The 16,881-nt window shown below is 40.4% G+C and overlaps 1 protein-coding gene across 6 annotated transcripts in view; it reads right to left on the bottom strand.

Annotated features, from left to right (window-relative positions):
- Positions 1-16,881, bottom strand: part of WDR33 (WD repeat domain 33) — a 65,029-nt gene that overhangs the window by 12,480 nt on the left and 35,668 nt on the right. The window contains exons 8-17 of one of the 6 annotated variants that reach the window (XM_068145296.1): positions 7,494-7,620; positions 6,767-6,921; positions 6,554-6,632; positions 6,087-6,197; positions 5,171-5,265; positions 4,947-4,955; positions 4,222-4,308; positions 3,817-3,956; positions 3,322-3,474; positions 1,928-2,968 (exon numbers count right to left, since the gene is read on the bottom strand). In XM_068145296.1, the coding sequence (XP_068001397.1) occupies positions 1,928-2,968; positions 3,322-3,474; positions 3,817-3,956; positions 4,222-4,308; positions 4,947-4,955; positions 5,171-5,265; positions 6,087-6,197; positions 6,554-6,632; positions 6,767-6,921; positions 7,494-7,620 (1,997 nt within the window). Of the gene's footprint in view, positions 1-1,927; positions 2,969-3,321; positions 3,475-3,816; positions 3,957-4,221; positions 4,309-4,384; positions 4,956-5,170; positions 5,266-6,086; positions 6,198-6,553; positions 6,633-6,766; positions 6,922-7,493; positions 7,621-13,238; positions 13,339-14,455; positions 16,300-16,881 lie in introns of those variants that run through there. The other 5 variants (XM_068145289.1, XM_068145291.1, XM_068145290.1 and 2 more) reach the window with 5 other exon arrangements.

Genomic DNA, 16,881 nt, shown 5'->3' with positions numbered 1-16,881 from the left:
TGCTTTAGACTAAAAGAGATTTAGATGGGATACAAGGAAGAGGGCTTTTTTACAATGAGCGTGGTGAAACACTGGCCCAGGTTGCTGAGTGATTGAAGTCCCATCTCTGGAAACATTGGAGGTCAGGTTGACGAGCGGTCTGAGCAGCCTGGTCTAGTTAAATATGTTCACTACAGGACTAGATGACCTTTAAAGGTCCCTTCCAACCGAAAGCATTCTATGATACTAAGAAACTGGAGCAAACACTGTCAATATGAATTATAAAACTGTTCATTTTTAGAAGACATTATTAGACTAAAGCTGCAGAAGAAATCAAAAAAGAGGTCAAAAATACCTTGCTTTGTATTTTTTTAATACTGGTAAAAGACTTCATGATAGCTGTGTTCATTGAAAATAACCGTCCATCAAAAGCAGCTTACTGAACTCTGACCAGTGCTAACAGCAGGGTCAGACCAGGACAGCCCTACACACATGGTAACACACAGAAACCTTTACAAACACACAAGCTTAGGAGTTACTCTCCAAGCAGAAGCGAGTCTCCCTGGAACAGCAATGAAAACTACTATAGTAGTTTAAGTTCGGCCGTGGTGGGGCCAACTCCTGTCTGCTTTTGAAATCGCAGCAAGTGTTGCATTAACAGATTTCTGGAGGGAATTAGTGCTGATTTGTAAGGAAACCACAATGTGCAGGCTACTCAGCCTTGGTATGAAATGGAATCACTGAGCTAAACCTCATTTCAGTGTCATCAGGCATTGTGGTTGGTGCTGGACTACAAGCTAAGCGCTACAAGCAGACCTGTCTGAAGCTTTATCTAGAACCTTCTGAGTGTTTAGGCGTTCTTGCTGTTTGGCAAACCCCATGCATTTTTTAAAACTTGAGAATTTTTTTCCAAGCACCCCTTTCAGGATGCACCTTAAAGCTGAAGACAATAAAGAACCTGTAAGAGCTAGCAAATACAGCAGGCTCTGCATTACCTGCAGTAGATCAGAAGATGGAATAAGCCCATTACAAAAGGTGCCAAAGTGGGCAGAGCAGGCTGCACCCGTCACTGAACCCAGCTTAAGCACAACCTCACTTGACTCCTGCAGACTTAATCGGTGTGTGTCTATGTGATGCTTGCCAGTACTCCAGGTCAGTAAGCCAAGCATACTGGTGAACCCTCCTAGACCTGAGCGCCAAGGCAGCATAGCACAGGGACATTTCATCAGCATCGCAGCAGTCAGCACGCACCCAGACCATGCCCAGCAGTTCCAGCTCAGTGCTCACCCTACCAGACCTGAGCTGATCCTAGGAAAACTTGTCTGATACCTGTTCTGCCCCTTGTGCTGCTTGGTGAATGGTGCAGTAAGGAGTTAATGGTGTACACCACCAACCTTTTAACTTGTGCTCCAGGAAGTACAGAGGTGGCCAAACACTTTCTATACCAAAGCAGCAAGCAGCACAGCTGTGTTCCTGTATGTTTAGTTTGAACTGGTAAGTTCAACCAGACCTAAGCTGATTCCAGGTGTGTCAGCATCTGTGGTAAATTCATCCCACAGTTCGGATTAACCACTCTGGGACAACTGAGAGTTGGAAGTAGCTTGCTTTAATTAATACACATGAGTTTTCTCATGTTCAGTTTGCTTAAATCAATTTTTATTAGTGCTCACCTACTCTCCAGGAAACTCCCCATTTAAGACAGTTCAGTGTCTTTAAAAAAAACCCTCTAGTTTTTCTTCAGGTTACCCATTTTCATATAATTCTACAGTTACCTCAGCTGGTTCCAAACTGCATAACTCTTTTCATTAGCATGTCAGTTTTCCTCAGGCCTCAGTCTTGCCAGTAAACCAAACCTCCAGGCTCTCAGATCTTGCCTTGCATTTCTAACGTGTGCCAATATCATTCCTTCATTCTGAGCATTCCTCTTGTTACACAGACCCACACGTACCTGATTAAATGGGGGACGAGGCCCATCACCCAACAGAGGCGTTTTCTGCTGCTGGAAAGGCAGAGGGCCCTGGGAAGGGTGCGGCCCCCTTGAAGGTTGTCCCTGAGGTCCTTGCATGTTTCCTTGAGGCCCTACTAAAGAGCCTTGTGGAGGTCCCTGCTGGCCTTGTGGACCTGGTGGCCCACGCAATTCTTGTGGCGGTCCTAACATTGTACCTTGAGGTGGAGGTCCCTGGAGGCCCCTCATCTCCTGGGGACCATGTCCTAGTAAACCACCTTGCATATGAGGACCTCTCATTTCTTGTGGATGACCCATCATCATCCCTTGTGGATTAGGTCCCTGGTTATCTCTGGGTCCTGGTGGACCCTGCATCCCTCTTGGATTAAGTCCCATCAAAGGCCCTTGAGATATAGGGCCCTGCATCCCTTGAGATCCTGGAGCTCCTTGCATGCCATGAGGAAGAGGTCCTTGCATTCCTCGGGGACCAGGTGGCCCCTGCATTCCTTGACCACCGGGGGGACCTTGAGGACCCATGTGACCTTGTGGGCCAGGTGGACCCTGTGGTCCTAAATGAGTCTGAGACCCAGGTAGACCCTGTGGTCCTAAATGGCCTTGTGGGCCAGCGTTACCCTGAGGACCAGGAGGCCCCATTGGCCCATGAGGTCCAGGATGTCTTTGCATTCCTTGATGTCCATGTAAATCCTGAGGCCGTGGCATTCCTTGTGGAGGCCCTTGGGGCCCTGGAGGTCCTTGTGGTCCCATGAACCCTTGTGGACCTGCAGCTCCTTGATGTAATGGACCTTGAGGTCCCATCTGTCCTTGGGGGCCTGGAGGTCTGAACTGTCCTTGTGGACCAGGAGGTCCCATCTGAGGCATATTCATTGGCATCTGCTGAGGTGGAAGGGGCTGCTGAAATCCTTGAGGCATCTGTGACATTGGGCCTTGCCCTGGAAAAGGCTGGGGTCCGTGAAGAGAACCTCCTGGAGGTGGTGGCTGCACTTGCTCAGCTTGTTTTTGTGCAAGTCTCTCAATCTTCAATTGCTGTCCAAAAAAGAGACCAGAAAAATTAACTCAGCACAGCAGTAGATGCAACAACTGGAAGTCAGAAGCAATAATCTCATTTCTCAGGAGTTTAAGGAGATTCAGTGCTTTTTTTCTTAATTAAAACAAATACAACTTAACTAACACTGATCTATGGATCTCTGAAGTGAAATGTGGGAGCCTCACTGAAGGTTTGATGGCATCATGCATTAAGTCCAATATCCTGATCAATTACATTTTCTTTTTTTTGAAAAATAGGTGAGAACAGTACTGCAAAAGCAAGCTACGTTTTTTAGTGTTGGGTTCCAAACACATCAGAGCCAGTTTGCTAATACCTGTCTTATCCTACATACCTCCAAGAGCTGTGGATTTGTGTACTGAAGTGCTGCCATTTCCTGTTCAATCTCTGCCTGTGTCTTCTTTTTCTCCTCCAGCTTAATATCTTCCTTTCTGTCATTCAATGGCTCAGGGGGAGGAGGCAAAGGAACTTTATTCTGCATCCATGCCTACAAAGAACAGCAAACACTAAATGAATTCTGTGGAATAACTGCACACTGGGAAACGATGCTACAACACTGTGTGGTATGGATAATTGGAAGCTAAAAACTATGCTGAACAGACTTCCACATCTTAGAAAATCCTATTTTCCAGGCACAGATACAAAATACAAAAGATATAACAAAATACTTTGTGCTTTAGTAATTTAACTGCTGTGGTAATTTATTTTGCACTGGGTGTTGATTTAAACAAGCTGATAGTGGAAATCCAGAACATTTCAACAGCCCCACACTTGTGACCCTGGGAAAGCAATCATTTGTTCTCCTGTTCACTGTGTATCAGGTACTCACCTGCTGAAACTGTGCTGGTATTGGTTTTGCATAGGGCACTTTTTTCTGTGGCACTTTCTTTTGGTCCTTTTGCATTACTTCCTCCATTCCCCAATCCAGTCCTGGGATTGTCATTTCAATATCATTGGACTCATCCTTCCCTTTAGCACCAGGGAGACAAACAAACAGTCAGAGCAATGCAAGTTTACAAAGAAATCCTGTTGCTCTCTTTACAGCTTATATAGCGAAAGAGATCAAGAGGTTTTCAACTTTCTTCTCTATGTGGGAAATACACACAATAAATACAGACCTTCAGAAAGAAAAAAAAAAGGCACCTGTGCTAATAAAATATATAAAAGGAAGGAAACAGAAGTCACAGAGTATCTGGATGGCTCAGGCAAATGCTTCCCCATTGCTACAACTTACCCATCTGCTCTTGCTCCATGGCTATTTTCAATTGCTCAGGTATTCCCATGCCAGGAATAACCGCTAGGCTGTTGGGTTCCAGATCATCTAGCAAAAACCAAGGAATATTTACACTTGAAACATTTTTCTTTACTATTTCATCCCTTTGGGTTCTAGCATGATTTATGATTTTCACAACTGGTGAATGACAGACATGAATTACAGGATATTAAACTAATTATAAATTCAGCTTAATTCTTTGTTTCTGATCCATAAAGTCAGAAATTCTTTTCTTTCAGGAAAGTTACTGAATGGGTTGGGTAGAAGCTCAGAAGCCACACCCATTTTCATTTTTGTCATAACAAATCTATATACTTGAACATTTAAACTGGCTTTAAGTGCTGCATCTAGTTTAACGGTCTGAACACAAAAGAGCCAATTATCAAATATATGAAGAAACAGATGCAGCCTCAGAGATTAAAAGGTTGCTGAGGCATGCCACAGAGAACTGGGCAGCCCTGAGCAGCCTAAAATTACCAAGGTAATTAAAATTACCAAGGTACCACCTTAAGAGGTGGGTAAGGTTTTAAAATTTTAGTCAAATTCAACAATGTGAAAGATTTTCCTGCTGTAGTGTAGGACCGTGGAAAGTCTTGAAGTCATGTGATGTTTTCAGGAAGAAAAGTAAACAAAACACTGCCAGAGGGAGATCCAAACCTTCCTGGGATTGACAGAGCAGGTCTTACCTCCTGGAGCTGTGGAAACAAAAGAAAACACACCGTTGGAATGGTGATTGCTGATAACATGGACAGTAAAATCATCCTCATGAAAACCTATCTGTCTAGGTAGCCCCCAGTGCTATAATGTCATTTCATTGTCTTTTCCGGAAGTTGCACTAGTGTCAACTAACAACCTAGGCTTTTTCCTGACCCCAGCCCTCTTTCTTCCACATTGAGGGAAGTTGCCTTACCATATTCCACACCATCCTCTGACATCCCTGGCAGCAGATTCAAGTTGTAACGATCTCGCATTTTATCTCCAGGTCGATTTCTAGTCCAAAACTTACTGTGAAAAGAAAGTTACATGATCTCAGGAAAGGGTCAAGAGTGCAACTACTTTTAGTCTGATTAGTTCTTTAATTTTTAGCATGCTACCTTGATTATAGAAGGACTCAATTTTTAATCAAGCCAGTTCAGCACCAGACCTGAACATTAGGTGTGAAGTTCAAACAAAAAATAACAATACCTTAAAAATCATAATAAATTGTATAGTTACAATTCAAGAAATACTTCAAAATGTAAGAGGCATAAGTACAAGACACCAACATCAGATCCTAAGCAGGTATATTTCTAGTTCATTCCAGACACCTCTTGCTCAGTTTGAATACAGTCTTCCTATACAACTAAATGTGTCAATACACACATCCACACACAAAAATTGACTCAGTTTATAAAATGCTGCATGTTTACAACATGTTCAACCTATAAGCCCAAACTCTATGCCTCCAAACATGTTTGCTCTATGAAAAGACGAGACATGGCCAGTAGATAATCTGCAGGAAAAAGTGCAGTGGAGAAAAACATTTCTTCAGCAAGAAACTACTTGCCCCTCACCCAATTTCTTCAGAAGATTTCAAAGCTCCCACAACCCCAAAATCTTAAGTGTATTTTAAGGCTTCATTAGATGAAGGACAAGAGGTTGGACTCTACCTTTTAATGTAAAGTGTCAGTGCCTTCCTATTTAGATAAGTTTTGCTTGCCTGCTTTGACCACTGGGTGTCCATCAGAAGCATCCCAGCCTACTCTTTGCTCACTGATGCCATGCACCTTTAGTGTTACAATGTATATATACTTCCTTGGACCTTTCCATTAAATATTTGAAAATACCTGGTGTGATCGTTTGAGCCTGAACAGAGAATGTGACCAAGGGGGTGCCACGCCAGACTCCAGATCATTCCCTCATGGGCCATTTCCATTCCACCAACCTCCTTCTCAACCCTGATGCATCAAAAAGAAATCATAAAATAAAAATCAGTCATCACGCAGGTGAGTAGCCACTACAGAAGCAAAACTTCTGCTATTTAGTTGCTCCTCTATCCCATATTTTGCTAGACTTAAGCATCAGTTATTTTTCTGCTGGCTGAACTGCTTGTTCCCACTTGTTCTTAATTGGGAATTCAGTAATGTAGGGATCTTTAACGGTGTTTTTAGAAACAGAGGTATATAGAAAAACTATGCCCTAACCATGCATGTTAAATACTGGTGCAAAGGAGGAAAGGATATTTGATGTTTAGTATAATTGCTTGCACATCTGGCCAACATCTTTTCAACATGCTGATGAAAATGCCACATACCCAACATGCCAGAACAACAAAGAGCCATCAGATCCTCCACTGGCAAACAGCCCTTCATGAACAGGATGCCAGGCCACAGCTGAAATACAAAGTAAGCCACAATCAGAATGTATAATGCTAGAATTTCTAATTAATGGAAATCAGAATCTCAAAACTATTAATTTTTAATCCAAACTTATTCATAAAAATCCACCTAATATACCAAATTCTGACCTGTGGCCTCTTTCTTATGACCCCTGAAGACCTGAAGTTCTTCTTTCAGATTACGTATGTCAAAGAGCTTACAGAGATGGTCACGAGAAGCTGTTAGTAGCCAGTTGCCATTCAGATTCAGTTTCACCTCCATCACTGTGTTTTTATGAGCATGTCTGCAAGCAGAGAAAGACAGACTATTTGTCCAAATACTTATTTCTCAGACATTAAAAAAGTGCTAATATACCAGTCCCAAATACTCAGGTCAATAACAAAATAGCTCAGGACCTAAACCAGGACACTGTGGCTTTCTGTACAAGGGCCCTACACCTTCATCCTGTTCTTTTGTACTTCAGAGCAACTGGTAGCACTCACTGAGACAGTATTTAGTTAGTATATACATTTCTACTGCAGCATAAGAGATTTTTCATCCACCAGACAAAACACCTCATTTTCTTTTCCATATAATAATTCTGTTTTCCAAATGAGAACTGTGTGACTAGGAGGTCTATGGAGGACATAGTAACCTTAAAAAAGGAATACCAAAATCACAATTACTCACAAATACAGACTTGACTTCATCTAACTTGTAGACTTCCTGGCACAGCTAAAGCACTAACTTTATATTTGAAGCAACTGTGTATGACTGAAAGGCTGTGAGGCAAAAAGCTAATAAAGTATCTAAGAAAATTAAGTGTTTTATGAAGTTAGCTTATACTCCAGCAAGTCAGTATCTGTAAGAACTTACAGTGTGGCAAGGCTCTGGCCCGTCTTTGGATCCCAGAACTTGATCGGCTGTTGGCTATCTTTACTCCCTGACACAACTAATCCCTTTGTGGGATGCCAATCCACACATTTCACATCTGCTCCATGTCCTGTTAGGAAGAGAAAAATTGCTCATTTTGAGATTTCACACATACAAAAACATTAAAGGGTGCACACATCATAACTGTAACACAATGGGAAAAACATCACATAGCACAGGTCACATAACAGAAAACCAAACTAAATAAAACCTCTTCTGAGTTATTTAGGTTGTGTTTCTTCCCATTAATTACTGGGAGCATCTCCTAGTATTACAATCTCAAACCAAGCTCACTTCACCAACATAAAAGCTCTGTGAAAGGTTCCTGCTCAAACTGTACTCCTCTAGGCTGCCTTTGGCTCATACACAGTGTTTAAAATGTACCACTGATGAAGCATTTATATGGAGATGGTAAGAGGAAAATAACACCATGACACTTCACTTTGTGAAAGAGTGAGAAATGAAAGGGAAATACATATTTGTTCCTATCCTATCACTGTTACCCTTTTGCTGTCCTGCCAGAAAAGAAGTAAAAAATTCTATTATGAAAAGAAATCTCACAAGATGAAACCTCTTACAAGGTCAGAGAGATTCAGGCTTCTCTAACACTCAAGAGTTAGGAGAGAAAAACCCTCATGATCTCCTTGACAGAAAATCAGCACTGCTCAGATGATTTAAAACATGTCAAGAAGAAATGCCTGTTCCTGCTACACAACCAAATGAGGTTTCTGAGCTAACTATGGGGATTTAGAGAAAAAAATAACAAAGGATAACTTCTTTCTCCAATCTCTCTCCATGCCAGGCTACTTAATGGGAAAGCCAACAGTAACAGGCAATGCCAGAAAATGAGGCAGCATGCAGTAAAAAACGAATAAAAAAGCAAGATGAGAAAGGCAAGGCTGTTTGAATGTAAAGATATTGAAGTTATAAAATGGTATGGAAGAACAGTAATGTGTGCCATGAAAGACAAAGGGCTTCCAGCAAAGCCAGCCAGTTTCCACAGGTAGTGCCTTGCTACATGGTAGAACACGTAACTTAACAGCACAAGCTGTCTTAATATAGGGCTCAATTTGACAACACACTAAAAATTAATGTCAGTTAAAATGTTCCTGAGGTCCCAAATTAGAATAATCAATGTACTTTTATCTTAACATAAAACCAGAATGTTAACACACAGAGCACTCTCTCCATCAAAAGAGCACAACTTTCCTCCTCTCCAGAGGAAAGGACAGAAAGGGAAGAGATTGTCAACCCCAGAAGAAATGAATACAGCTTCGGCAAGTACATGAGGAACAACTTTTAAGGATTGATTTAAAGTGGATGAAGGAACCCAATTCTCCTCCCCCAACCATAGCAGGTAAAATTGCCCTTGGAATGTGCATGGTCTCAGCAAGGAGCAGGATCCCATAAGACTACAAAATGTGCTCAGAAGCAAGTGCTCAGATGGTCTATTCTACTAAGAGGTGTGCACTTTGAGAGGTATTGTTTCCTTTCTCTCCAGCTTTTCTGATGCAGAAGGAAATGAAAGGCACTATCTGGATTTGCTCCAACTATATCTCTCTCAGCAAAAGCATGAGGCTGAACACTGAGCAAACCTCACTTCTGAGTGCCTATTTGGGAGGAATGATCTGGCCAGCAGCACGAGAGAAAGCACATCTCCTTGTTCATAGAACCCAATTCATGCTTGAAGATCTGCTGATACTCTGTAGGTACCTGTCATCCTGCAGTCCCCAGAGAAAGACTGGGATTTGAACTCAAGGGTGACAATGGGCCTTTATAGAGAAACATGGCATTACAGTCTATAACTGATTGAACTGCATGAAAATGTGTTCAGACTGGAATACTTGAGTACTACTGTAAGCATGAAAAGAACAAAGCCCAGCAAAAATAAGAAAGCAAAAAAAACAAACAAACCCCACACAAATTACATGGACCTAGCAGCTTCTGAAATAAAGACAATTAGCAACAGAAAAGCACTGAGAGACAAATGGTTACTCTGGTCAGTAAGACTGCATCTGGAAAATGAGTTATGCTGGTGAAAGATGACCTCTGGATTGGCAAAGCCTGACTTAGGCTTTTCTTTCCAGACTTACCCTGAGTTAAACTAGTCCTGATATGTACCCTGAGGGGAAAATAAGCTCAGAGTGGGCAATCCAGTTCAAGTTCAGAGCCACACTCTTAAATAGAGCAACTGAAGCATCCATTCTCTAGAAGTCTTCAAAATAGAGTAACAGGGCAGCACCAGACTGTTGGGCTTCTCAAAAGCCAGGTTTCATAGTCATCACCCACTAGCCCCAGACCACAGAGGTGAAAGGCAGTAAAAGATGCCAGGACCCTCAGAACTTGTAAACAGAGCACAGAGGTCATTAGGTACTTTTCAGTAGGCTTTTGACCAACAACAGCACCTGAAATTGCCCACAGTGAGGAGAAGAAATTTATCATTGATATCTATACTTATAATGGTTATGTTTTAAAGTAAGGGGCACTTCCTCCAGAAAACAATCTTTCAACCAGTGTGCTCTGGACTATAGCAACAGTAGAAGAAAATTAAGGCCCTCCATTGTACTCTAATCAAAATGATCTGTCCAAGATCTGCACTAAATGGGATTTAGCTATGGGTTCCCAATGGAGCTAAGCTTTCTTGAAAGAAAATAAATTCTTTCCTACAACAAATATGCTTTAAATAAACTATTCAAGGAACAAGCTAACTCAGAAGAACTACATAACTAAACATCACCTAATCAGACTTAATCCCTTTCTTCTTCCCTCTTTAATTGGAGCAGTTTACAGTGTATATTGCTTCTTTTTCTTCTAATAGATGTACATACTGTCACCTGTACTGAGACAGATGATGCAGAAAATACATTTGAAACAAAACTCCAGAGAAAGACAAGCTTTGTAGATTTTGTTTTGAAGCTATCCACAATTCTAGCCTAATACCTGGAAAACAGACTGTCCCCTAGTGCACAATCCCTGTCACCAAGCACTACACTCAGAAAACCTTAATTCATGCAAATCCTGTTCCTTATTTGCTGACTCTAAACAGCTTTTGCTGAGCAACTTCAACAGTCAAATATAGGTCTCTGACCTAGGAAAGCCAGGATGGGAACTGCTCTGAACAATGCTTGCACTCTGTCCCCTGAGCTCCTGCCTGTAAAAGGCACAGACATTGTGTAATCTTCCTGTCTTCTAGGGATAATTCATGGAAAAATGAATTGCAACACGTGAATTGTTCAGCAGGCATGGCAATGGAAGGTCAATAAACAAACCAAAATGGAAGACTGAAAGTAAAGCTTTTTGATAAGCTGAACTTGGTAAAAATCATGAGTTAATGTCTGAGCATAAAATAATAGTGTGTCAGTTTCAGTTATGACTGTTTCTAGCCTTTAAAAAGAACCTGCAGAAAAATAAATTAAAAACAAGTCTATGTAGATTCTTTGAGAAGTTCAGATACAAAAGTGTTCATCTAATAATACTTTCCATATGCATAATAAAATTTTGAACTGAATGCCTGTACTCATAACCCCATTAATTAAAATGTTGACTGTAAATACTTATGCTAATTTGAAGGGTTATTGTTTAAGAGACACTGAACTGGTTGGTGAGAGGCTTAACAAGCTATAGCAAAATTATGTGTAATAGCATTTGATCAAATCCAGCATGTCCTAAACCTGGAAAAGTACATAGAAATTAAGGATTTGATCCCACTACCCCCCTCTAATTTCTGCATATATGACTCCATGAATGTAATATATGGTGTAATAATCTTGGTTTGGATCATTGTCTGTAACACCTACACATGTTGTTACTCAACTGTGCATAAACTACCAGTTGGATTTTATTTAGATACAAAGATTTATGGCTGCAGTTTCCTTGAGGAATGGGCCCCATTCCGAAGGCAAATACATTGGAAAGAGGATTTTACAGATGATATCATAGGATTTCTAGAGACTTCTCAGCAATTATTTGGATTAATACACACATACTGAGACGCCATTCTCAAAGCATCATCTTCTGTTAGCATCTATGTTCCAAGGAAAGTGGGTATTTGTAACTAAATGTTTTAAAGAATGAACATAACTATTTAACTGCAAACTGACTGTTTCTCATTTGGAGAGAATCCTGTTTGCTTAGGATTTTGGTTTTGTTGTTTTGTTTTGAAAACACATAGCTCTCCTATGTTGTTTTAAATGGGGACTTAATAGAGCTGTGTATCCTCCATTTGAAGTGCTCAGGCTAGAAGTCTTTTCACCACCGCACAGAAGCATTCACCTTCCTGTAACCTGTATCACCATAACAGAATGTCCCCTAGAAGAGCAGGCCTTCTGTAAGGGACAATTTCCAAGGGACCTGCACAGAGACAGCAGGTCTTATTACCATTCAAGCTGAGGCTCTCCACTCCCAGAAAGGGCAGAGGGTAAGACCTGAACGCCTCCAAATGGAAGATAATGGAAAACCACCAGGCTAGCAGAAACACATTCTAAGTTTTATACATAATTCCTTTAGATGTTGTTAGTTGCTTCCAGTCTAGCAGACAAATTGGATTATTGTGCCTATTCAACTTTTATGGAAAGATTTTAAAATGCTATCTGATGATTGCCCATTCCTCTAGAAATTCCCTGCTTCCATGTACAGCTCCCTTGGGAACTGAATACCATATAAGAACCTAGGTACTGTCTTGGTAGCACTGATCAGGTTAGCAATCAGGATAAGAATGTATTTGATGGTGTTCTTTGCCTAGTATAGTTCTATGTGAACTATACTCTTTTGGAATGCTGTCCTACAAGATTTCACTTCCTATTCTCCACTCCAAGTGTGAATACCAGAGAAATACTCCATCTACAGACACACTGCATGCTTTTTCCTTTTAACATAACGTGGGAGGTTAGGAATAAGAAACTAAGGGAAAAGCTCCTTTCAGTCTTCAGGGGATTAAGAACAGTGCTTCCCATTGTACTTTAACACCTTCATCCCATAATCTCAATTCTTATTTTCCTCTATTGGCTCACACTATAGCTCTCTGCTAATTTATCAAACATAGCATCTACAGAGACTGCTGGAGTTTTAATCTACCTACAGGGAATGCCTCTTAGCTCATCAATAGTGCTCTAATCCAGCAGCAGAATGGGGCATAATTAAGTCTTGTTTACAAACATCCTTTTCTTTTACAATTCTATAATAACACTGTCTCCTTTGCAGAAAGAGGCTCTTAAAACAGGTCAGTTTGCTTTTCGCATCTGTGAAATCAGAGAGCTAAATAAACAAATAAAATCAGTAAACACTAATGAAACAAATGTAGGTAAACAAATCAGCTTTCCCCAGATTCCTCAGAACAAGTAATCAGCCTCCCAATTTTATTTCCACTAATTTGTATGTGCTAGTCCCAACCAAGCTTGTACCACTCAGTGAATGGTCTGAATTCTACAAAATCCCTTAACAACAGCAAAAAAACCTTTGAACTCCATGCTAATTGCATGCTTGCACAGAGTAGAGTGCGTAACAGCAAATGCACTGCAAAGAATCATGAGAAAATGCTGTTCTATTGCACAGGTAATTACTAGCAATGGCACATGGTGATCTGAATTCTTTACATAGGTTGGAATTCAAGGAAAATATCTTCTGTAAGGGCCTACAGCAGAGGGCAAGAAATCCAGCTGGGTCTGTGTATGTGGTGTTAACTGGGTCACGCAGGGTTCAGTCTTAACTGATGGGACTACTCACATGTCAGACAAAGTGAATTTTAAGTTCTTCACTGAATTGAAGGTAGAATGCTGAGCAACTTCCAAAGCTGCTTTGAACAGAAACAAAAATTACACAACTGAAAATGTCTGCTGTTTTAGACTTTTTGCCTTAGGTCTTTCTTTTTTCAATCGAGTGTGCTCATGCTACAGTCCACAAACCCTTCCTTTTAGACCTACCTGCTTTTTCTTAACTCTTGAGTTTATTTTTAGCATTATCACTACCTACACCCAATTAGGCTATTTCCTGCATAAGTTGTGTAACATACAGAGACAAAACAAGTTTGACAGTAGGTTGTGCAACAGTAGCAGAACCAGCATCTGTAACATGGGAAGAGCTGTTTAACACTCTTAGAAGAGAGAACTACATGGAAAATCAATTAAGTATGTTTCACAATTTCTAATCATAAGTCATATCTAGACTGATCACAGATATTTATTAGCTAAAAGTTATTTTACTATGTAAAAATGTTAATTCTCACTAATTTTCTTAATCAGTGTCTAGATTTTCTAATTTACCTCCACTTTTGCGCACTTCAGAAGCCCATGTGTATAACATTAAAAGCATTTCTCACAGAGAGGTCACCTATGTGACAATGCCTGAATATATTGCCTGCATAATGCTTAGTGCAATACAGTATTCATTACTTCTAATTAAGAAGTCATTATTAATCTTAAATAGAAAGCCACCAGGAAGTTCAGAGGAATGACAGGAAAAATAGGGCAGAAAGTGTGAAAGGGGAAGACAGACTAGATCAAAACTGTCCAACAGTACTGCATGTTAGTGCTTAGCACTAATAGCAACTGAATTCAAGCACTGCATATTAGTGCTTAGCAGTAATAGCAACTGAATTCAAGAACAAAAGCAGGTTTTAATCACAGATTATTTATGACAAGTAGACTCAATTTTACTTTGCACTTAGGCAGTCATCTACTGAAATTCTCATGTCATATTAGTGATAATCCCTTTGCAGGTATTCATTAAAGAATTAAGAGGGTTTTTTTTTAATTGCAAAAGGTAGAACAACATCCATTCTTTTACTGTTTACATTATTTTGTGGAGTAACTGGGACTAGATGTTCTTTTCTGTTCAAAAATTAGCCAGCCTACTTTGAAAGCAGCAACACACTTGCTTTTCATTGACAAAAAATATTTATTTACCATGGTATTTGCATTTAATAGTATTAAAAATGTATGTTGTACAGGAGACATTAAAAATGAAAAGCAATTTAAAGAAAAATTCTCAGGTTCTGTATCATAACTACCTGACAGGATCCAAAAAACCCAAAACACTCCCTCAGAGAGACACTGTCCCACAATTTAATATTGCTTGTTTTCAGCAACATTCAAGTATTTGGTACTGATCACTGGATCTGCAAGAGCTCGAGCTGCTCTGTTGAGTGTCTACTGTCTTAAGCCATCGGACAGCTCTGATCTCTACTCCAATGTGGCATAGCAATGACTACAGAATGTTATATAGAAAGGGGGAGAGTATAGCTCTGTCCAGGAACAGAACAACTGATGGTCCATCAAGAGAAAATAGGACCTTGAAGAACGAGAAATTCAATTTTGCTACTCATTGGTCTACAGTTCCCATAGACTGATGACTTTACATGTAGGTACAGAATCACTTTGCTGGGCAGCATAGCTTTAGGGTTTTATAAAAACAAAACCAAACAAACCCACCCCAAAACCATCCCCCAAAGTATGAGCTTTCATGTAAAAATGTTCCTAGTCAGGTCCTCCATACAAACTAAGTGTGTGTTTTGGAGTCTGATCATAGCATATACCATCAGCTTTAAAAAAAAATTAAAATCATCACCTAATTAGAATAGCAACTCATTTGATGCCTCACAATGACAGCCTGGCTCAAAAGCAACTACCTAACCACTGTCTACTCAGGACATGTTATGACTTGAGAAGGAAGTGAGGCCCGTCTTTAAAACTGGTGCCTGAAACTATACTTCTAGCTAAGTGATGTCACTTAAAGATGCACTCTCTGATCCTAGAGCTGCTTTAAGTGGGGGTTTTTAAACAAATACTTCAACTCCTTTCATTCACTGATTATCGAAAGTGTTGACTGCTGTGTTCACCTGCTGCCATCAAGGCATCGAAATCCCCAGCTCCTCTACCTGCAGACATTTGTCAAGCCTACACCTGTTACACTCATGTGAAGCCATCACTGAACAAAGCCAGTTTGATATTTCTACTGACTACTACAGTAAGTAATGGAAAGAGGGGATATCAAAACCATAGTACTGATTTAGATATATTCAGACATATCATATTTAGACACAGGATGAGAGGAAATGGCCTCCAGTTGCACCAAGGGAGGTTTAGGATGAACACTAGAAGAAACTTTTTCACTGAGAGGGTTCTCAACAACTGGAACAGACTGCGCGGGGAGGTGGTTGAATCCCCATCCCTGGAGACATTTAAAAGATGCAGACATGTGGTGCTGAGGGACATGGTCTAGCACTAGACTTGGTAGAGTTAAGACTGTGGATGGACTTGATGATTTTAAAGTACCTTTCCAACCAAAACTATTCTATGATTCTGTATTTTTAAAGTAACTTGACGCTAACAAAGAAACTTGATACATCCTAAAACTGAGCAGGGCAATTAAATGAAATGAGAGGAAAAGGAAGCAAAGCAGGGACACACCGTGGAACTTAGTACCAGCTTGCCTCAAGTACTGTGCTCTGACTATAATTTTAGTCAAGGTTGTAAGCAGTACATTTGGAATACTTAGTTCCCAGCTCACAGATGAAACACTTCCAAAAAAAGCTAGGAGTAACCACCATTAATTGTTTTCAATACTTCTTTAATATCCCACTTCATGTTTATTAAAGTTCTGCTGGTGATTCAGGCTGTTGCAAGAGAGAAGAAGTCCAAATATCTAGTTTTGAAGTTAATCCAAGTTTCAAACCGCTGTTTTGCCAGATGAGCAGGTATCACTCTCAGCAAGATGCTAAAACATTAGAGAAGTTTTAGCAAGCCTCTAGAAAAATCTACACAAAAGAAATTGCAAGAAGCCTTTTATATAACTTGATATACCCCTATCCCTAAGTGAACCCAGAATCTTTTAATACAAAAAACCCCTAACACAGGACTACCAAGACCTTTCAGTCATGCTATTCCTTCAAAGGAAGAATAGGTTTCAATGTCTTTTTATGGTTAAGACTACAGGGCAGGATCCTACCTTTTTGCATCCCATTGAGAGGAGAGGTACTATCAACTCTCTTCTCTACTAGATACACAGATTACTTTTAAAGACAGCCATGTTCATCTGGCCAGTCACTCAAGAACACCACTTGTCCAGTCTGCTTCTCAATTTGAGGGACAAGAAGGCTGCAGAAGAACTGTTTTCCTTCTTGCCAACCAAAAAACTAAAAATCCATGTAAGGTACTTTTCTTAGGCAGTTTACTTCTACCAGGTGGCAGATGCCATGAGGCAGATGCAAGAGGAGAATAATGCTGGAAAGGTCACCCTGGTTCCCAGAGCACCCAAGGAAGACTCAAAAAGGAACAGAACTAAGCATAGATGCGTGCAGATTGAAGTAATGGTTTAAGTGGCATCCCACTCCATTCTC

This window comes from Melanerpes formicivorus, unplaced genomic scaffold, assembly GCF_026170545.1.
Source record: "Melanerpes formicivorus ecotype bairdi unplaced genomic scaffold, bMelFor1.0.p_v2 SCAF_12, whole genome shotgun sequence".
NCBI classification, from domain to species: Eukaryota; Metazoa; Chordata; class Aves; order Piciformes; family Picidae; genus Melanerpes; species Melanerpes formicivorus.
This window is presented reverse-complemented; position numbering and strand designations above follow the sequence as displayed.